Source organism: Pleurodeles waltl, chromosome 9, assembly GCF_031143425.1.
Source record: "Pleurodeles waltl isolate 20211129_DDA chromosome 9, aPleWal1.hap1.20221129, whole genome shotgun sequence".
Lineage (NCBI taxonomy): Eukaryota > Metazoa > Chordata > Amphibia > Caudata > Salamandridae > Pleurodeles > Pleurodeles waltl.
Window position 1 is genome coordinate 433,737,127 of NC_090448.1, and position 22,638 is coordinate 433,759,764.

Consider the following 22,638-nt stretch of genomic DNA (forward strand, 5'->3'; position numbering starts at 1 on the left):
GTGCTCCCTCAACTGGTAGGTAAGTGTATCCTAATGAGGGGATTGCAGGATTTGGGAAGAGCACATCTACACCTACATATGGTGGGGAAGGTGTGAATGCCTTGCTTGCTGATGACGGGCCAAGGTTATTGGTCTGGACTTCCTCAAAAACTGCCAGGAGCTCTTGCAATGCTTCCTTTTTGTGCTTCTTTTGCTATGTATATTTGTTTTGTACGTATGTCCTTGTGTGTTCAATTACATTAGTGTCAAAAGTTCCCTTTTTTGGCCAGGGGAACGTGTGTGCCTTGGTCTGTGTACATAACTCGTGGCAGAACTTGCTAAGCTTTATGCCCAGAGTTGGGTACTTACTCTGCATGCGCTCTGAAGGACATCCCATACTGGAATTTGGTTAGTCATTTTAGACGACAGTTACTTCTGGTTTTACATCTTTTAGGGTATTTTTTTAAGTTATGCACGTTCTGACTTTTTATTATTATAGATTTTTCTTTTCTTAGCTGCTAACTTTTCTGTGTTTAAAGATTTCTACAGATTACTTTGGTGATGGGGAATTATGTACAGGGATTTTACTGGATCTACTCAGGTAGCCAGAAATATATATATAAGGGTTTTGGCTAGGCCCTTACAATCAGGGGAGTGGCCCGCCCACAATACCTTAGAACTGCCCACTCCTAATTCACGTTATCCTGTGACCAAGAGAAGCTCTGCACTGTGCAGGACCAAGGGAGCCCAATAGTCCTGTCAATGCTAGCTCAGGGGAAAAGAATGCTACAATATATACAGAGAAAAAAAGGACTTACTTTAATGACAATAGAACCTTCTTGGAAAAACACAAACTATGCCTAATCTCCTGGATTCAAATCATTCTAGCACCCTAACGTCCAAATTCCCCCTATGTCACACCCAGGGGTTCTGCATACCATCTGTGTCGTGCCCAGTGGTCCAAGCGAAGCACACCTCTCACTTCTTCCAAAAACCACTAGTGTGAAAAAAACAGTGGCACTGAGAAAACCAGGAAAGTCTAATAAGATTGAGATGTGTGCCCTATATCACACCCAGAAACTATGCTTACTGGCTGCATCACACCCAGCGGTCCAAATGAAGGTACCTCTTAAAACAGAGAACTGGCCCTGTGTCACACCCGTAGCCTGCTGTGTACCATCTGTGTCACGCCCAGTGGTCCTAATGGCCAGCAACCCAAAAACCTTATATCACATCAAGGGGTCAAGTATACCAACTGTGTTATGCCCAGCGGTCCAAGAGATCTCCCTTCCTGATGCTGACAATCAAGAAAGTGACTTTGGTGGGTTGTGCTTTTTCCTAGCTTGCTATACACCAAAAGCTAGGACTTGTGACAGCAGCCTCAGGATGGACCTCCGCCCCACGGATTCAGCAGAACTGCCAATCAATTGTGGCGCCTGCTCACCTTTCGTGTTACACAAATGTGAATCCATCTGGGCGGGGTCCTCTTCCTTTGGTCACAGGCAGTTCAAAGAAACGATCAGCTCCTGGCTGACTCACCAAAATGTTGCTCGAAGGAGAATTTACCTTAAAAAACAAGAGACAAGAGGTATCTGGCAAAACAGGAAACTGTTCATTTAATTACACATTATGGCTGGGAAAGCAGTTACAGAACCGGGGACCGAGGACTGTCTCTCATTGAACATTGAAAAGAAGCACATTTTATACATTTCTCTGGGTGTGATAAAGTCATAAAAACATTTCTTCCTTGTTAAAAAATGCAAATAGTTGTCAATGAGTCGTAAATACAATTCCAGATAGGGAATGCAGGTGGGCCTCAACATAATGTGGGCCAGCGAGTATGTGTCCAGATGTCCGGCTTGTGGGGCGTGTGGTCACTGCATGTGCTGTGTGTGCGGTGTCCTGATTGGGTAAGTGTACGTAACTGCATGTGCCATCTAACTTTCTGGTGTTTTGGGAATGCACGCGTCCCTCTGCCCATGTGTGCTTTATTGGGGCCCGTCCTTGGGAACTATTATAGTGTTGCTGCCGATCTGTGGGTTATGATCTAAGTTCTCCTGTTTATGTGTTTGACTGTCAGCTAAGTGTTACCACACCTGTGACCTATCAGTTATTAACCTTCAGTCCTGGGTCACAGAGCCTGCCTGACCACGTACCTATATGGTGGGGTTGATGCAGAGTCCATGATGGGGGCGTCCAACAGTGGTGATGGAATGTTGTTTGTTCATGAAAATGCATTGTTCGTGTAAAAAGATGTCTTGTTGTGTGCATCATCATTGGTTGGTCCAATATCAAAACTTTATTCCCATACATTTTGTACAAGTTAATATGATTTTAGGGACAACCATGGCCTTACTACAAAAGAAGAGTATTGGCATTTAGTACCTTTTTTTAATATAGTTGAGTCAACATACTATTCCTCCATCATTCTGTGTATGCAGATAATTTGTACTCAACATTTGTAAAGTTGGGACTTTGGACTTTTTTTGCATTTAGTGAATTTGTTTCAGAGTCTGAATTTTTCTGTGAAGAAGTCTTTGATTTCATTTAGGTAAACATCTTCCTAGAAGCGAAGTTATGTTTTTTCCAAAAAGAAAATTCATGTTCATTTTCTCAAGATATTAGCTTGTCTTCTTAATTTCTTCATGGAATGAGGTTATCTTTCACCTCTGAAAAACACAGGACTTTGATGACACTGTTAGCTTAATTATTTGGTGTCATAAAATTTCTCAACTTGAAAATTAATTAATAGTGAGGTCTAACCTGCGTTCACTGCCCTCTGCAGCCCTGGTTGCATCTTGTCCAGATTGTTTGGTCTCCTTCATCACCAACTTCCCCATCCTCATGTTGAAGTTGAAGGCACTTTCTTATGCTATATTGTGTAACATTGTGTAACACGTTTCTGGGTTGTACTGTGATGTACTGCTGTATCTCTCTTGCAGTTCATGGATTACGGTAGGAGGTAATAATCCATTGGAGAATTGCAATTGCACTGTCACCTGTACAAAAGGATATATAGCCATTTGAGTGATGCCAGACATGCTGGGGAGTATGTATGCCTAGGAATGTTATGACAATGTACCTACCAAATAGGCATCTATAAACTCTTTACGTGCCACCTGGTCATAAAGGACTTATTAACAAAAGATGAAGGGAGGGGCATGGCTAACCGAACCGCCCAAGATGGTGGCCGTCTGATCGAGGAGCTCCCGACCCGGGTCCACCACGTAATTGAATCCACGGACAACCGGGATAATTTTGCACCAAAACAATCAGCCGCCGAGGGGAGGAAAGAACGAGGTGTCTGGGGAGCGAGTTAATCAGCCAATCGGACCCCCAGAACACACTGGGGAAAACGAGAGAAGGACACGGCCTGTAATTAATGGCCACCGGCAGAGTGAGAAGCGAGACGGATCTGGGCGCGGCGGGAGCCGAGGACGTGCACCAGTGAGAAGATCGCGAGGGATCCGAATTTGCTGTCAGTGGAGAAGGCGGGGTAAGTGAGTGGGGAAAGATGGCGTGCCGAGGACGGCCGCTCCCCCCTTCCCTTCCTCCCCCCTCCCGCCGTGCCTAGTTAATAAAACCGCAAAGGCGGCGGTGGTGGCCACGAGGCACTATTTGCTAGGTAGCGCCCTCCCCCCCCCCGGAAGAGGGCTCTTGAGGAGATAGGGATAAGCCCTCTGGAACGAGAAATAGAAGAATTTAAAATGCATACTGGTTGAGGTCCGGAGAGAAGCTGGCGCTCTGTGATGGGTGTGGGGGGACAGAAGATACGCGACGAGCACAGCGACGATCATTTGGGGACCTTGGTTTGAGAATGAACCAGGCGTGATTATCGTGGACAGCCTGTCGACACTGTGGTGTGCCGAAGCCACGACCAACTTCCTGGCGCTGCCTACACGTAACCACGTGAGGGCCTTGTGGTGATTGCTCGGCCCCCACTGCCAACCACGGAGTACAAGTTTAACGCACACCATATGGTCCCATAGTGCACATAGACGCTGGAGCTCACTGGAAGGCAATGCAAAATTACGTGGTCAACCATGGGCCGCACCAAAGGTAAACACCCCGAGAATGGAGAAGCTTCTGGCCCTAACGACCCAACACTGGAAGCGCCAGTAAAAAATCCAGCAGACAAACTTGACCTTATTCTGCAAGAAATCAAAGACTCTAGACAAGCAATTGAGAACAGGCTGGGCTCTATCACAGCAGAACTGAGTATCCTAAGAGATGACCAAAAAAACCTATCTGATAGAATACAGAAAACAGAATCTAATATCGCAGAAATACTGCCAACCCATAATGACAACAGAACCGCCATTGAACTACTTCAACAACAAGTGCAGGCTCTGCAAGAAAGAGCAGAAGATGCAGAGTAGCGGTCAAGACGCAATAATATCCGCATACTAGGAATCCCGGAAGGAAAAGAAGGGAAAAATCCAACACAATATGTGGAAGGATGGCTGAAAACAATCGCCGAGGAACGCCTATCAGTCCACTTTGTGGTAGAGAGAGCACACCGTATCCCAAGCAGGAAACCCCCGCCGGGTATACCAGCCCGTCCCTTAATAGCGCGGATATTAAACTTCAGAGACAGAGATACCATACTACAAATGGCAAGAGAAATTGATCCCATTATAGTGGACAATGCCCGAATCTCCTTCTACCCAGACTACACTATGATAGTTCAGAAACGCAGAACATCTTTCCAGGGAGTAAAGCAAAGACTCTGAACGGAAGGGGTAACAATATCACCAACCCCGCAGAGACAAGCGAAACAGATCACAAACTCAGAGGAAAAAAGCAGGCCCGACACCCCAACAAGCACAGGAAGGCCAAAACGATGCGATACAATCAGCATACTCCCTACAGGAAGTGAACTCCCCCTCATGTGGTGTGGCCTCATCGATGGACAGCACCATGGCATCGGACTCAGAAGGGAGCCTGACACTATTTCCTGTAATCACCCCACAAACGGCACGAGACCTGTGTTGATCAGTTCCCTCAATGCTAGAAACTGTGCTACACCCATACATTTTAGGGCCCTGAGGCCTTCTTCCAAGTGGCGGGCTCGGGCGGTAGAGCTCCGCGGTCTTCCTTACCCACTAAAGAACCTGTTATTTACGGGCAAGAATTATAGACTCCACATCTTGTTTCGCCCCATTGCGTAGGCTCCTTACTATTTGTATACTTTTGCAGTAATAGAATAGTTATGTATTACAGAAAAGTTTGGCAGAGCTGGTTCGTGCTCTACCCGGTATTTCAATTAGGATTTAGTATTGTTCACTGATACACACATTGTCATCCACAAACAATTCATATATGCTACTACAAAGAGGACACCAGACATGGAGAGTCCAGGGAGGGATAAAGAGGTTAACACCCCAGAATGACTACACAACATGAGCACAATATAGTCACTTTGAATGTAAGGGGAATGGGAGCCATACAAAAGAGACATAGAATATTGGCCCATCTAAATCGCCGAAAAATACACATTGCTTATTTACAAGAGAACCATATTACCACCCATGAAGTATCAAAACTCCGTAAGAAATGGAGGGGACCATTTTTACACACATCATACTCATCGTTCGCACGTGGGACGGCTGTGTGGATTAGGGCCGGTGTACCTTTTGAAGTACTAGATACCAAAATAGACGTGGAAGGCAGATACACTCTAATTAAAGGCAACCTAGATGGGAAACCCATAGTAATAGGTAGCATTTACACCCCTAATGTTGGACAGGATGCGTTTCTGGAGAGACTATCGAAGACACTGATACAATGGGCACATATCCCATGGGTACTGAGGGGACACTTTAACGCAATACTTGATACCGGCCTAGATCGTAGTACCCCACCACTGTCAGGGATGAACGTCCAAAAACAAGCTGAGGCGCTAAACACTTGGCTACAGGGCTGGTCACTTATAGATATATGGCGGCCCAAAAATGCTGGTATGAGGGAATACTCTTTCTACTCCTATCCACATAAAGTTCACATACGATTAGATCGTATGGTATGCACAACACCGTTACAGACACAAGTGACTAAGACCACATACTTGGAAAGATGCTCTCTGACCATAACCCTTTAGAACTGCCCATATTATGGGGTCGATCGTCTACGCCTATCCCTACGTGGCGGTTACAGCCATCAGTACTAGAGGACACCCCCCTGAGGGAAGAAGTGTGCCAGACGACCACCAATTTTTAAAAAAATAACACAGGGTCGGCGTCCTCCCCCCTGATAGAATGGGAAGCGTTCAAGGTAGTGATAAGAGGTACGATATTGAGCAATATATCGGGAATGGGGAAAACACTGGTGCAAGAACTGCAACAAGTAGAGAGCAGGCTGGGAATCCTAGAAAAAGAATCAATATCACAGCCCCACAAAACCCAGCATCTACAGGAAGCAAGAACCGAGCACACACAACTCCTTGAGAGACTGAGAAAAATTTACTATGTAAAATATAGGGAACGAGCACACAGCGAGGGAGAAAAGGCAGGTGCACTCCTGGCAAGACTGATTAGGGATGATCCACCCCCCACTCCTATAATACATATCAACATCCCACACCAAGGAAATATAACAACACAACTAGAAATCAATAACACTTTCTGAGATTATTACACAGCCCTATACGCTGCCCCACCATTAATAGAAAGAGCAGAAATTACGGCCTCTCTAGCTAATATCGACCCCCCAACACTCCATGAAGAGGCCAGAGAGAAACTAAGCGCCCAAATAAGGAGAGTTACGAGAAACTATTAAAAACATGGCACGAAACAAGGCGCCGGGCTCGGATGGGCTCCCATCTGAGTTTTACTCCACATACAGCGCACAGCTTGCCCCACACCTGGAGCAATTATATCAAGCCTCACTGGCAATAGGATATCTCCCAGATACTAGCAAACAGGCAATAGAGACCTCCCTCCTAAAACCGGGTAAGGATGCAACCGATATTTCATCCTACAGACTGCTATCCCTACTGAATTTGGAGTATAAGATATTAGCAAAAATATTAGCACAGAGACTTCTTCGCTATATTGGTGGCCTGATCCTTATGGATCCATGTGGTTTCATCCCATCCAGATGCACCTCCCTCAGTATACGCCGCTTATACCATGTAATGGACGCGGCCAGGAAGGGACTCCCACACGCGGGGTGTCTCTCACTTGATCTGCGACAGGCTTTCGACTCTTTACTTTGGGACTATATGCTGGCAGTGCTGGAAAAATTCGGGATTCCCCCGGAATATGCAAAATGGGTCCGCCTCCTATATGCTGAACCAACAGCAAGAGCACGCACAGGACAGAATCTATCTGACTCTTACCAAGCAAATAGAGATACTAGGCAGGGATGTCCTTTATACCCCCTACTGTTTGTCCTGGCAATAGAACCCCTGGCACAACTACTGAGACAAGGCAGCGGATCATGGGGAATAGACATAGAAAATACAAAACATGCAGTCTAACTATATGCAGATGATATTAAGTTATATATCAAGGACCTCCGGCAACCCCCCGATGCAATAGCATCTATTTTCCAGAGGTTCACACCACTGTCAGGGCTGGCTATTAATTTTAACAAATCTATTGCATTCACCTTCTATGAAACAGAGGATGATAATACAATACCATTTGACGAACAACAACTACAAAAGGCCACAAACACATTCCCATATCTAGGTCTTCAGATATATCGGGCCACAACAGATCTACTAGAGGGGAATCTAAAGAGAGCAATGTCCGCACTTAGACCACAAATCCAATTTTGGATCGCGCTGCCAATATCGATAGCGGACAGACTAGCCCTGGCCAAAATGTAATGTTGCCCTGCCTCCTATACTATTTCGCAACTTTACCAATAAGAGTACCAGAATCCTACTTTAAAACACTCAACTCGATGCTACTAGATCTTGTATGGGGAAGGGGTAGACGTCGGATAAGTTTGCTTAAACTGCAGATGTCTGTGGACCAAGGTGATATGGGAGCGCCGGATTTTTAAGCATACTGCGTAGCAAGCCAACTTCAATGGCTAGCATATTGGCTGGCCGGTTGCAACCTCCAAGAAATAGAATATACTCAACTAATTGTTGACAAGGGCAGCATACATGCCCTGCTGTGCCCCGGGGGCCAGATCCCCAGAAATACTCCGCTTCTTCTAAGGGTGGCCTTGCAATACTGGAAATTATCGCTAAAATACACTTCCAACATACTCCCTTACTCTCCCAATATACCATTGCTGGGCCTACCAATTACAGCAGGTACACTAACCCACAACACACTATCCAGCTGGACACAGGAGGGAATAACCACAGTTGGTGCCCTATTCAAAGATCAGCGATTACTTACCCATACAGACTAAATCTATGAACACGATCTGTCACCCTCATGCTTTATCCTACATGCTAGAATTACACACTATGTCAAAAAACACTGGATCATAGACAAGGAGCCTCCTACACATGATCTTGTCCAGGCTATATACAATGTGGGGCAGGGTAGGCACTTAATAAAATGGCTATATAAGGGAGTCAGAACACACCTAGCATATCCCTTGTTGGCGCTTAAACTCAAATGGGAAACAGACATAGATAAGGAGCTATCCGAAGAAGACTGGTCCAACATACTTAAATACCTAAGCCAAATATCCCGGAATAACGAGATTCAAATTTATTCAATTTGCCATACTGCATAGGGCATACCTTACACCACATAGACTACATATCCTATACCCGGGGACACCCTCGGTGTGCCCCAGATGTGGAGGGGAGGATCCTGATCTACTACACATGCTCTGGGACTGCCCTGGTATAGTGACATACTGGAAAGGAGTAACTACCATATTAGGCGTAACACCATACAATATACTATAGAGGTATGCATACTTGGTATGCTCCCATGCTTAAAAAAAAAGAAAACAATAACCAGACTAATAAATCTGTCACTACTATTAGAGAAACGCCTCATAACAAGACGATGGAAAGCAACCATAGCTCCTACAATAACTCAATGGAAAGCAGAGGTGATGGAATGGGGGAAAGCAGAGGGCACATAACTTAGACGGGAAGATAACGCTGGAATGAGAGAATGCCCGGTAGCCCCGGACTGGGATGCACTAATAGAAACTTTTGAGACAGTGAGTAAAGAAGAAGGTGGATAGACAAAACACACAAAGAAATAGACACGTCATAACCCCCCAATGGACTAGAAACTAGAAAGTTGAAAAAATTAGAACAAAAGAAGAAATTTGTGACCTGGTAACCAATAACTCCATGTATAATTGGAAGAGATGACTAAGTGATAGACAAAAGTTAAGCAGAGATGTTAAATGGAAAAAAAAAATAAGGGAAAAGGTTGGAACAGGCAATAAAATGTAACAATTTACTGTATAAAAATGTTAAAAGAAAAAGTGGAAAAATGATTCTGTATCACATAACAAAAGTTATGGAAAGATGCTCTGAGAACAAAAATGTATGTAATGCCTTGACAACAATAAAAAATATGTTTAAAAAAAATTAACAAAAGATGAAGGAATCATATATACTCCATAAATATTTACCCCCTAGATCAATAATAATAGAAGTGACACTGTGAGCCACCTGGATATTAAGTTAGTGATGGATTTTCTATTTCTGTACAGGTACTCAGTGTGTGAGAGCAGCCATATTAAGATGTGATTGCCATCAAAATAGTCAATTACATCTTGAATCTTAAGAAAGACATACAAGTCTACCCTAGTGGCATTAAGGTAACCTGGACTGCTTTGAAAAGAGATGTATTGTAAATTAATTTTAGACAGCATTGCATATGCAAAAATTTGAAAACACATTCAAAAGGTGCTTTGGGATATTCTTCCTGGATATGTTACTTCTTGGTAGCACCCCAAGGCAGAAAGATGTAGGGAGCTAAGCACGAGTATATGAGCAGGTATTGCATGGCTTTGTTGAATTTGCCTTCCAAGGATTGTTTCAAGTCTGTCTATTAAATCTGAAAATAACCATCCAACTTAATTCCTATTTGGCATAAACTTCCTCCTCTACCTGATTAGATATGTGTACTAGGACCACAAAATTGTTTCCTTTCCTGTCCGTCTCCCCTCTGGTGCAGTCAGGATGTACAATCGCCTTACCAAAGCATAGAGATTAGCCATTCTCAATGTAAAAATGTTTTTGTCCCCCTTCTAAAATAGCGCCTATTATCACCTTCTTTCAATTGATGAAACTGATGGTATGTTCCATGTGCAGTTTCTGTGTTTTGTGACCATTTGCAATTTGGATTAACATAATGCAGTAGCATTTCCGTAATATGGAATTACAAATCTGGAATACCAAAAACAAGTGGTACATTACTCAATCTATAAATATTCACATAAGTATGGAACTTTAAGAAATTGTTTGTTTGGTGTATTTGTAGATTAGAAAAGTCTCTCAGCTGTTGCAAATTGGTTTGCAAATGAAAAGTGAAACGTTTGCCTCTAATACTGCAGGGCCCTTTTTTTTTTTTTTTTTTAGTGTTTGGATTTATAGGGCAGGCTTCCATCACCCTAATAACTTTTAATTCACTGTTTTACAGTGATTATATGTTTTGCTTATGGCACTGTGATTAACTTTTGTTTGGGTTCTGCACACCACATGTATCTTTCCTATAGACTTTATATCAAGTTGTTATTACTTCAGTCTTGAATATTTTTCAGTGAATGTTTTATAATGCAACCCATATACAATACATTTTACTAATACTAAACAGGCTACAGAGCTCTAGAAGAAATTTAACAAAGTTTTCACTCAACTTTTATTTTTAGGGCCTGAATATTATTCCCCTGCTATGCACTTCACAGTTTGACCCCACCAAATTCAAAAACCCAACACAATTTGATCCTACCCACTTTCTGGATGAAAATGGTCTGTTCAAGAAGAATGAAGCATTTATGGCATTTTCTGCAGGTAAGAAAAGATGTTCAGACTCAAGTGAACAGATTAAAATTGGCTTGAAGATGTGTCAAATAAAAAGTAGAGACTGTCTGTAGAGACAAGATTATAATTTGAAGGCTCATCTCTGGATCAGAAAAGAGGCCCTCTGCATAGGCAAGATAAAAACACAACACACATGACTTTAACAATTGTTTAAGTGATTCACTGTGAATATCCGGCCATAAAAAAATATATGTACTTTTTGAAATGTGGTTTTGCAAGTGGGTCCACGCTGTGCATGCAAATCAGGTCCATGGCAAATTTTCAGTTTAAACACTGCCTTTTTAATTTTGGTGAACTATGACAATTTATCCCATGTGGGTATTCTGAAAATCTAGTATCGATTCAGCTCATGTGGATGATTATGTACAGCAGTTGTGTAAAGGAGCTACCAATTCAATCATCATGTGATCCCTGAAAGTCTGGGCCAATTTTATGATTTTCTTGTGTTTGCTTCTCTTGTTCATATCAAGAACAGGTAAGCTATATCTTAATCGATTGATCATCATCAAGGTCAAAAGATATGTTATATCCCCTTGATCATTGTGGAGCTCGTTTAATGATTTTGAGAATGACCATTATAATAATAGTGTTGAATGGGATGTTTGGAAGGATGTTGGAAAATATGGCTGCATCACAAGGGGTAATTACATTCAAAAGCTAGAGTTGAGAAAGTAATTACAATTATTGAGAACCAAAATATTGTCAAGATTGCTATATAGCTAACTACAGGGTAGCTGTTCAAACAACACTATACTTACAATACTAGGGTCCCAAATAAGTCTTAAGACACAGCTGACCTATTCCTACATGTTACACTTAGCAGCACCGACAAGGATGGTGCCTGCAAAACTTTAGCATGAACTAGGTTGGGCAGCAAGATGGCCACCACACAACAGATACACATTGGAAAGCATCTGTAAAGCAGCAAGAATGCTCTCTGGCTGCCACTTATGTCTACTGGTTCCCCATTGCAGTCTTACATAAATACTCACCTCTTTATGTCCGCAGAAGAAAGATGGCTGGAGCCATTTCATTTTCACCAGAAGTCCAATTTTCTAGGACGGAACATCTGGCACGCAGTGTATGGTGGGTGCTACAGCAATTTATTGTAACCCTAAACGGTAGTGGGAAAAACTGTGAGCCAAATCCCTGCACCCTGAGGTCCAATTTTGCTTTAGCAAAACAATGACCAAAACAATGGGCTGCTGTGAAAATATAATTTCACCCAGTTAACTCAGTAAACTTCACCCTTGTTGGTGAAGTACTTGGTTTCACAACTGTTGAAAATTAGCCTTTCTGCAGGGTCACCCCCAAACATTTTGATTTCCTCCTTCACTTTTTATGACTTCATGATGCTGGCTTTAAGACTCTGAGCACTTTACCACTGATAACTAGTGCTAATTTACATGTGCTCTCTTCTTAAAACATGGTAACATTGGCTTATACTCACTAGGTCCCTAGTAAAGGGCACTACATGTGCCTAGGGCCTGTAAATTAAATGCTATTAGTGGGTCTGCAACACTGATAGTGTCACCCACTTAAGTAACCCCTTAACCATGGCTCAGGTCTGCCATTGCAGAGCCTGTGTGTGTAGTTCGGAACTGGCATGTCGATCTGACAAAATCACCTTTTTGCAAGGCCCAAACCTTCCATTTCTATACGTATAGGTCACACTTAAGGTAGGCCCTGGACAACCCAGAGGGCAGGGTGCAATGTATGTAAAAGGCAGAACATGTACTTTTAGGTTTTACATGTCCTGGTAGTTAAAAACTCCCAAAGTCGTCTTTAACTACAGCAAGGCCTATCTCTCCAATAGGATAACATTGGGATTACTTTATTACTTCTTATAAGTGTAATTTACAATTTGGAAGACATACGAATTTCAAGTTTGCTGTTTCTGGAATCACAATTTAAAATTCTAACTTATGGGGAAGTGGATTTAAAATTGCAATTCTGAAAATGTCACTTTTAGAGAGTTCAAACAACAATAGATACTTAAGATGAACAACTGGTTTGTCCAAACAGTTTTTGAAAATGATCATGTATTTAATTTTCTTGACCTCATATTTTTTTTTGTTAAACTGTAATTATTTTAAACAACACATTTATACGTTTGCCATATTCTTAAGACAAACACTGCACTTTTGACAATATTTAATGCCCATGAACTAAAAAAACAAAGGACATAAACCATATATCATACATCAAATTAATAACAAAACAGAGTACTTTAAACACAATTACAGTATACTAGTCATTAATTCAAGAAATGAATGGATTTGTCCTATTTTGCCCTATATAAGGTTTAACTAAATAACTATGAGGTCAGAAAGATTAAAAACATGATCACTTTCAAAGCCTGTGTGGACAGAACAATTATCGGCATAGGTATCTATTGTTGTTTGATTTATTAGTGACAACCTTGCTGAGCAACTGAGCCCAACCCCCCAATTTAGTACTTCGAGAAAATTGGCATTTTCTACCTTTAAACATTTGGGGGCATATTTATACTTTTTGATGCAAACCTGCACTAATGCAGTTTTGCATCAAAAAGTTTAGCACCAGCTTGCGCCATTCCTGAGCACCAGCCGGGCCCCACATTTATGGAATGGCGCAAGCCAGTGCAAAGGGTGGGCTAGCATAAAAAATGACATTAGCTGGGTGGGGCTGGCGGTATGGCAGAAGGGAGTTTTGCACCAAAAAATGACATTAGGCTGGTTAGAGGTACAACAAAATGCCTCTAACCCGCCTAGCGTCATTTTCTGAAGCAAAACCATCCATACTACATGACTCCTGTCTTAGAAAAGACAGAAGTCATGCCCACCACCCTAATTACCAGCACAGGGGACCAGTGTTCCCCGGGCATGGCCATTGCACCCTGTGCCATGCAGGGGGGGCCCACGTTGGGCCCCTGATAGCACTTTAATTTAAAAAAAAATACTTACCTCTACTTACCCTACTTAACTGGGACGGGGTCCCCCATCCTCTGGTGTCCCTCTGGTGGTGGGTTTTCCTAGGGCTTGAGGGGGGCACCTGTGGACCCATTTCATGGTTTTTAACCATGGAAATGGGTACATAGGTCCTCTAAAGCCTGGTCTGACCCAGGTGTTAAATAATGGTGCAAAGCAAGCTTTGCACCATTATTTAGCCCTTCCTCCCACCGTGCGTCATTTTAGCACGGTGGATAAATATAAGGCTATGACGTTAGCACTATTTTTTAGATGAGAACGCCTACCTTGCATCTCATTGACGCAAGGTAGGTTCACGCATCTAAAAAATTGTGCAAACTCCAATATATCCATGTTAGACGTGTTTGATGTCAAAATATAAATATCGAGTTATTTTTGTGCCAAATTTGCATTAAAAAATTACACAAATTCAGCACAAATGGAGTATAAATATGCCCCTTGGTGCATGTTGCCTGTCTCCTATAACATGTCTGGGGTGGGTGACAGCTGGGCTTTGTGTTTTCCCTCTAGACAGTCACACACAGTGGGAGCTTAGATGTGACTTGATGGGCCATTAACTGGCTTGATGAGGGGGTCGGAGCTGAGCACTGCATCACTTTCACCTGAATAGGCTGTGTTGTGTTCCCACTCAAGGGGCTGCACACCCCTTGTAGTGAGTTTGGGACTAGGGCAGGAAGGGCAGAGCCTCTGTACCCCTCAAAGGCTTGTCTTTGAAGACTCCCCCACTTCAAAGGCCCAACTGGGTATAAGTACTGGATCTCTGGCACCACCATCTCAGTACACTTCTGGACCTTTGGATACTCTGCCAGGAAGAAGGACTGCTGCGTTGCTACAAGAACTGGCATTCTGCTGGACTGCTACTTGGTTGGACTTCTGTTTTTCTGTGCTGACATGTTGCCTGATGCCCACTTGCCTGGGAGGGAGAGAGAATGGACCTCCATCTCTCCAACCCAGAACTCAGAGTGACTTGAAGGGCAGGCTGACTGGTCTCCTGTTTTCTGAAGTCTCAGGGACACAAAAGACGTCCTACCCTTCTGCTGCTGCACTTGGACTCTACCATCTGTGAGTCTACCCTGCCAAGTTGTGCCACCCCAGTCCTGGACCCTTGGAAGTGAGGCCTAAGGTGCTTACTGCATCCAAATCCATGCAATCTCATCAGAACCAGTGCTGCTTCGCCTTTGCAGCGCATCACCGGCGGAACCACCTATCGCCCTCGGAATTAACACATTCTCTGCTACAGGAGAAGAAACGCTGCATTGCATTCGGCCCCATCGCATCGCCCTTGGAACCAACACATCACTGACTTTGCGTGGAGAAAACTGATGAATAGCCTTCTGTTTCGGGATTTTAACTGATGCATCGCCTCGGCTCCACCCCACATCTTCCTTGACTTCAGTGAATCCAGGATCAAGGTACTTTGGTTCAGGGGACATAGGTGGGGCACTGTATCTGGCACACGAGTCCATCGCAGCTGGCACAAACTTCTTGCTTCTAAGGGCTATTTTACAGTTTATTCTTTAAAAATTCATGTGTTGACTTCTACTTACTGCATTTGTGTCATTTTTGTGTTGTTTTATTTATACAATTAAGCTCTATGTTTCTTACATGGAATGGAGTCTTTTGTGGTGTTTTCTCTGTGTTACTGTTTAAGCGTTGCACAAATACTTTGTACATTGCCTCTACAGTTAAGCATGACTGACAACCCTATTAAAGAGTGAGCATAGGATAAGTTGGTTTTTGGTGACTTACCCTGGCTAGGAATGTGGTTCTTGCTTGGACAGGGTACATACCAGAAACCCAGTTTCGAACCCCAACTTTCCCTTACTTTATTGGTGACGTTAAATCTGTGTTCACCACTAGTCACAATGGGCCTTATTTGGAGTTTGTCAGGTGGGATAGTCCGTCAAAAACGTGGAGGATGTTTTGTCTGCTGTGCATCGCGCCCTAAGACACTTGTAATACCGTGACTGGGATATCCGCCACGTTTTGTTGGAGTATCTCATCCACCAGGCTTTCTTATCTAATTTTTGAGAACATCTAGAATACCTTTTGAGACTTAAAACTTTAGCATAACTCATAAAGCAATGCAATACCTGCACGTACTCCCACTCATTATTTTCTTTTTAAATGGGAGTGCGGTGATAGAACCGGCTTGTAATGAGAAAATGACATATTTTGCCACATGTAATAAAGTATACCAAGTAACACATGATATCGCAATAGCTCTACACCGAACCACAAAAAGCATGACGAGAGCGCCTCTCAGTGATAGCTAGGGCACACAGAACAGTCGTCATAGCTGCCGCAGTAAAGGAGTCTCTCCACTGTCAGTACTATAACTACCCCACTCTGAGAAATACTCAAAAGTGAGAAGCACGAGACATGGAAATTCAATTAAATTCCTTTACTGCAAATTCCACAAAAGTAAACCAGAGCTGTTTTGTTATGATGTGGTATGTTAAGTTATGTTATGTTAATTTAAATTTATTGAGCGAACGTTGACGCTAAAGTAAAATCAGAAGATTATGCTGTATGTTTTTTTTTTATAAAGATATTTTTATTGGTTTTGCAAAAGATAAAACAAAATACATACCTGTAACTAGGCGCCAACGGGCACCAAACAATGGTCAATCCCTATTCTCAGACAATACACTGTGATTATGCTGTATGTTAAGTGCAATTTCTAATGAAGTTGTTAGGCTTGTTTAACAAACCAAGCCGTTAAATTCTTCCTAAAAGTTAAAATATCAGTGTACGAACGTAAAACAGGGCCGGAGGGTTCCAAATTATTGGGACTTTTACAGAAAAACTGCCACCACCCATTCGTCTTTTACTATATTTTAGAATGTTCAGTAACTTTAAAAAAGGGGAGCGGAGCTCCCAAGCTGGCCTATAAAGTTTGATCCTATTTGTTAAGAATCGAGGACCCTTGCCATGAAAAGATCCTTTGTTTACTCTTTTTGAATTTGAACTAAAGGAAATAATTGGGATATACATATCTTGTGCCTTTCACTTTTGCGTGTTTGGATAAAATTGTGATTTCAATGGTCAGATGAGCGAACTGGTATGGTTAAGATGTTGAATTATACCGGTCTAAAAAATGGCGTTTGCCTTTTAGTGGTAATCACCCTGAGAAATGATGGGCCAGATTCACAAAGATTTTGCTATGACTGGGTATCACTTACTCTTGCTGTACTCCAGACATGACTCCTGGGCTTAGAAAGTGACCTGTTATGCCACGACAAACCTGGTTTACTATATTTTACAAGGAATAAAATACACTCAAACTTATAATATGGGGTAACCACAAGGAATATGTGACTATACAAAGCCTTCATGGCCTTCCGCCCTAAGTCGCTGAACTTATTGGTGACTTACAATATTCAAATTGAATATAGTCTATGTCCTTCACTCCATATACAAATCCTTCATATTTTGTATGATTTTTAATATATTTATTATTATAATAATTTATTTGTTTTACTCCAGCTTTCTTCTTTCAAACACCTTATTAGTACTTAAAAGTGTATTGTAGATATCGTTACTAGTTCTTTTGTAAATTTTTAAGCACATTCATGTGGAATAAAAGAAAGAATAAAATAGGTGAAGGCAGATGGTATAAGATTGATTTCCGGGAAAGCATGCGATATATGCCATAGCAAAACTTTGGATTAGATTTAAATTTCAGCAGTGGCGGCCAGCAGTTTTAGGAGGGAGGGGGGCGGGCGGGAAGCACACTCACACTCATTCTTTCACACACACACGCATGCATGCACATCCATTAACAACACTCATCAACATTCAAACATGCACGCATGCACCAAACATTCATTTAAAATAATCGCACACACACATACTTACCTTCAACCTCGGAGGTCCCAGGAGGGTTGGGACTGCTGCATTCCCGAGGGAAGGCAGCAGTCCCAACTTCGTCACAGAGTGGGATGGGGTCAGTGAGACTGCTGTCCCCACCCCACTCTGTGACAAGGTGTCATTGATAGACACTCACCCTGGCGCTTCAGGGCTTAAACCTGAAGCACCCAGGTCAAAGTCAATGGGTGACGCTTCCCTCATCTCCCGGGGGAGTGCCTCTAGGCACCTTTGCTGAGCCGAGGAGGTCACGCCGGCAGGAGCTGTGTCCTCTTCAGCCCAGCAAAGGTCAGCTCAGGCAGCCAGGAGTCTGCACAAATCGCTCATGTCTGCTCCTGGCTGCCTGACCTGAACATGAAGAGTGTCTGTCAGGCTGACCTTTGTTCAGCCCGACCAGCACTCTTCATGAGGGGCAAAAGGTGGGGGGTGGCCCCTCCGCCCTAAAGGACAGGCCTCACCTGAATTTCATGGTGCTGATACAGACAGTTGAGTATCTATTTCTATCTGGAACATCTTACTCAACTATGTGGCTGAACCTGGTGACAGTCTTTGCATCTTTTCTCATAATGTCCTGCTTACTCCAGCTCAAGACCAAGATTCTAATTGTCCACCTGACTTCTCACTGTTTTGTTTTTTTAGGGAAACGAATCTGCCTTGGGGAGAGCCTGGCCCTGATGGAGCTGTTCCTCTTCTTCACCACCATCTTGCAGAACTTTAAGCTGAAAGCACTTGTCCACCCAAAGGACATTGACATCACACCAGAAAGCAGTGGCTTGGGAAATATTCCTCGCCCGTACAAAATCTGCTTTCTCCCTCGCTAAGAGCCAAACCTCTCCATCAACTACGATCGAACCTTACAGAAAGCTAGTTATTACATGTATTATTCATGATGAGACTCCAGCCCACATTTCTCCAATTCACTTTCAAATGGAAGCCTGAGGCTACAAACCTATCCACAGGCAAGAATGGTACTCCTTGCTGGTGAATAGCTTTATAAGGCAGATTTTGGCTGAAGTGATCATTCTTGTAATTTTGACCAGCCCATTTGAATTATTTTGTCATTCCGAGTGAGAACTAGCTGCTTCTGTCCCCTCTCTAGGGGGTTATGGCGATTTTTTATGTGGGTCTGTCATGCCACTTGCTTCTCTGCATCTTTTACATTTTTGTTCACTTTGATTTAGTTTATAAAGGGACCACATTATAGCGATGCTCAAGGGTACTCTGTTTGCCAAAGTATGCTTTTGTAAATCGGTAGTTCAACGGCATATCTTCAATTTTCACCAAGAACCTGATTGTACAGTGAAATTTAGAGCTTTCGAAAAAAGACAATATACAACTTAGCTGAACCTGAAGTTGAAAATAATTTGAAAATTGCCAATGTAATACTCATGAAGTGCAAAATAAGTTTCTGAAAACTTCCATGTAGGCATGCATCCTACATTGTGTGAACGTGGGTGGTAAATGATCAATTTGCGAGGTGACTGTTCATGGATGTAGCCAACCAATATGCACATTCATACTTAACTCACGATTCAATGAGTAGCGCTCACAATGATACCGCTACCTAGACCACCTTAATATGAAGCTTTAAACACATGGGAGTGTGCAGAAATCTCCCACTAGGCCCTAAAAGGCAGTTTGTGGTTGGATGGAAGTGAAGTGGGATGCAGACCAACAAGCATGGAAGAAAGATATAATTGAAGGTATCCGGATGTACCCTATGCTAACTAGTGAAAGAACGGGGAGAAAGAAAGCTCAAGAGGGATTGAGATAGAAGGCAGGAGTGATGAAACGCAACAATGACTCTAGTGATGACTTTTTGGATGACTCTTTGACCTCTGAACCTCCTCCGTGTAAAGTTGTTCGTCCAGGAGGAGGAAGTTCACCAGTTGTAGGGAATCAGGTAGTTGGATGTCCTCCACCCATTGTTGACCTGCAAGCAATTGCACTAGCAGGACGAGGTTCCCCAGAGGTAGTATTGCCTATTGTTACAGGGTTGCTTGTCACTACACCTGCTCCACCTCTAGTAACTCTGAATATTATTGTTGTCACCCCAGCCCCGGTTGTTCCTTCAGTCAGAACCATCCAAGTTTACCCAAGTACTAGTACACCTATAGATCCAGGAGCAAGACACTAAACAACAATAATTCCCATTGTGAGTGTACCTGATGAAAGTTCAAGTCAAATGCTCCAGAAGATGAGGAGACACTGACAAGGGTAGTAAATAGTGTGAAAGGAAGGACATAGTTTGAAGTTATTTTGAATGGCACACTAACGTTGGAATTTATAAACTGGTATAACAAAGAAAAGATGTTGTTCCAGACTAGAAAGGTAGCTAGGTGTGTGTGTGTGTGAGGCTCACAAAGCCTTAGAAGGACTATTGGCAGAATATTGGGTGGTGTGTCCAAAAGCTAGACTTTGTGAAAGAACATGAGGATGTTCATGATTGAGGAAACTCTTAACAATATGCAAATGACTGGTTTGAAATTACATTTGAAGGAATTAGTTGTGAACATCCAAAAGCGGAGTGACATTCAAAAAATCAAAGAGTGGTGGGCTAACCAAATGTGGAAGAAGATAAAGGGCAGTGAAGCTGGAGGGCCAGAGAATGAAACTAGCAAAAGCGATTCAAAAGTTACCACTTACTCACTGACAGAAGTACATGGGTGTGTATTCATATTATGTGCATGTGCCTTGGAGTTTTGGTGATCTTTTCACAGATGCTTTGGTAGGATTTTAACACTTTCTTTGGCATTGTTGTCCCAAATGGTTTGTGGGCTGGGTGTAAAGTGTTCAAATGCAAAACTGCAGAGGGATGATCAAGTGTACGCTCCCTCTACTGTTGTTATAGAAAAATTTAATCAGATGATTAATTTCTTGAAGACTAAGGGATTAGCTTGCATATTCAACCAGGATGTGATTTGTTGGCAGTTGAAGCCTTTAGATGAAACCCTGTGGTTTGCAAAGTATTGCAGTAATAATTTAGAAGCAAGGCATAAGAAAATGAAAGAGAAATTCATGTTGGATCAAACAAAGTTAGCTCTGAAGGTAGTTCAGAATGGTCCCTATATGGCAAATCCAGGTAATAGGCCTGGTATTGGTGCTGGAATGCAGGGGTCTGGATATCCAGGTGGTGGTCAGATGAATCAGACTGCGGAATGGTGTCTCACAAGGTAGAGAATGAGGAGTGCCTGTTGATCTGAATTCAGGAATGAATGTAGCCATGTGGAAGAAGATTACACTGTGTCATTTTTGTAACAAGTTCAGCCACTGGAAGCAAAAGTGTTGGTCAAACCTGAATCAAATGCAACTTCATGGTAATACTGTCACAGCTCAGAATGTGCAAATACCAAGACCTCAGAACCCTAATATGTCCTAAGCCGTGTTAATGCAGCATGACTCACAATTCATGTTGGCTCAAACAAAGTTAGCCCAGAAGGGATTTCAGAATGGTCCCTATATGGCAAATCCATGTTATAGTTCTGGTGTTGGTGCTGGAATGCAGGGTTTTGATTTCCAGGTGGCAGCCAGATGACACAGAATGGGAAGGGTGTCCAACAGAGTAGAGGACGAGGAAAGTCTGTTGATTTGAATTTGGGAATGGATGTAGCCATGTTGAAGAAGATAACGCTGTGTCATTATTGTAACAATGTGGGCCATTTGGAACCAAAACTGTGAATCAAACCTGAATCAAATGCAGCTTCATCAGGGCTCGAAAAATCTACTCAACCATTTTCATTGTCGAGTGGTGAGTTTTATTTTATGAGGTCGAGCTATTTTTGGATTCCACTCAACCCTTCTGGACAAAGAATAGGTGTTTGTTCCAGTCAGAAACTGAATTAGCAATTAAGAGGCCTTTAAATCTTATTCTTGTCATATTTGCTCTGTGTTCAGAGACAGAGATCAGTTTGTCTTCTTGCAATGGAAATACTTTTCCTTGTGACTGCAGAGTTTCAGGATTTTGTAAGGTGAAAGTCCTGGCCATATGTGAAGTGAAAGGCTTTTTGTATCAGCTTTTTACTAATGCACAACATTTATATAACTATAACAACTTTACAAAAATTTCAAAATATATTTCAGAAGCTGTGAAAGACCATTTTCTGTACTTCTGTGAGATGAAAAAAATATTTTAATAGGATGAAAAAAAAGTTAGAGCACTTTACTTGGCGATGTGCAAATGATAAATGTTTTCTGAACTCAATTTTCACAGATTATTATTAATACATTTTAAAGTTTTATCAGTAAAGATGCAAGTTAGTAGTAAGGTTTTTGGACATTTCTTGGAAATGTACTGTGTATAAATGACAGTGGGCTACCACCTCATTCTTTAGTAATATATTTATTACAAGTGAGTGTTAAAACAGAAACTGAGAAACACCCCTGCCATGATGGCAAAGCTATTAGCAAACTAAAAGGCAAGTCATGCATGGATCATGTGTACCCTATATGTGTGCTAGATTTAGTATACATGGAGCAAACACTTAGGCCCTCATTTCGACCTCGGTGGTCTTTTCCAAAAACCACTGAGGTACCGCCGTGCTGAAGACTGCCAGTGCAGGCGGTTTTCCGCGCAGTGTATTATGACTGCTGGCAGCCCTCTGTCCTTTTTCAGACAGAGAGCCGCCAGCAGCCATACTGGCGGTCAGCGGGGAAGTGGAGGCTGCTCCAACCCCACCGCCCGTCATCAGAACACCGGCCACCGAATCACGTCCCATGATTCGGTGTGGTGGTGTTCTGGTGACGGGGAGCTGGCGGCGGAGCAGCCCCCATGGATCCTGGCCCCTTCCAAAGGATCAACGGACCAGGTAAGTTGATCGTCCGTTAGGGGAGGGGGTG

At 42.7% G+C, this 22,638-nt stretch overlaps 1 protein-coding gene across 1 annotated transcript in view; it reads left to right on the forward strand.

Moving 5' to 3' along the window:
- The window catches only part of LOC138259480 (cytochrome P450 2F2-like), a 286,557-nt gene extending 264,216 nt beyond the window's left edge, over positions 1-22,341 (forward strand). The window contains exons 8-9 of the mRNA XM_069207250.1: positions 10,792-10,933; positions 18,442-22,341. Of these exons, the coding sequence (XP_069063351.1) occupies positions 10,792-10,933; positions 18,442-18,623 (324 nt within the window). The 3' untranslated portion in view covers positions 18,624-22,341. The remainder of the gene's footprint in view (positions 1-10,791; positions 10,934-18,441) is intronic.
- The last annotated feature ends 297 nt before the right edge of the window (positions 22,342-22,638 follow it).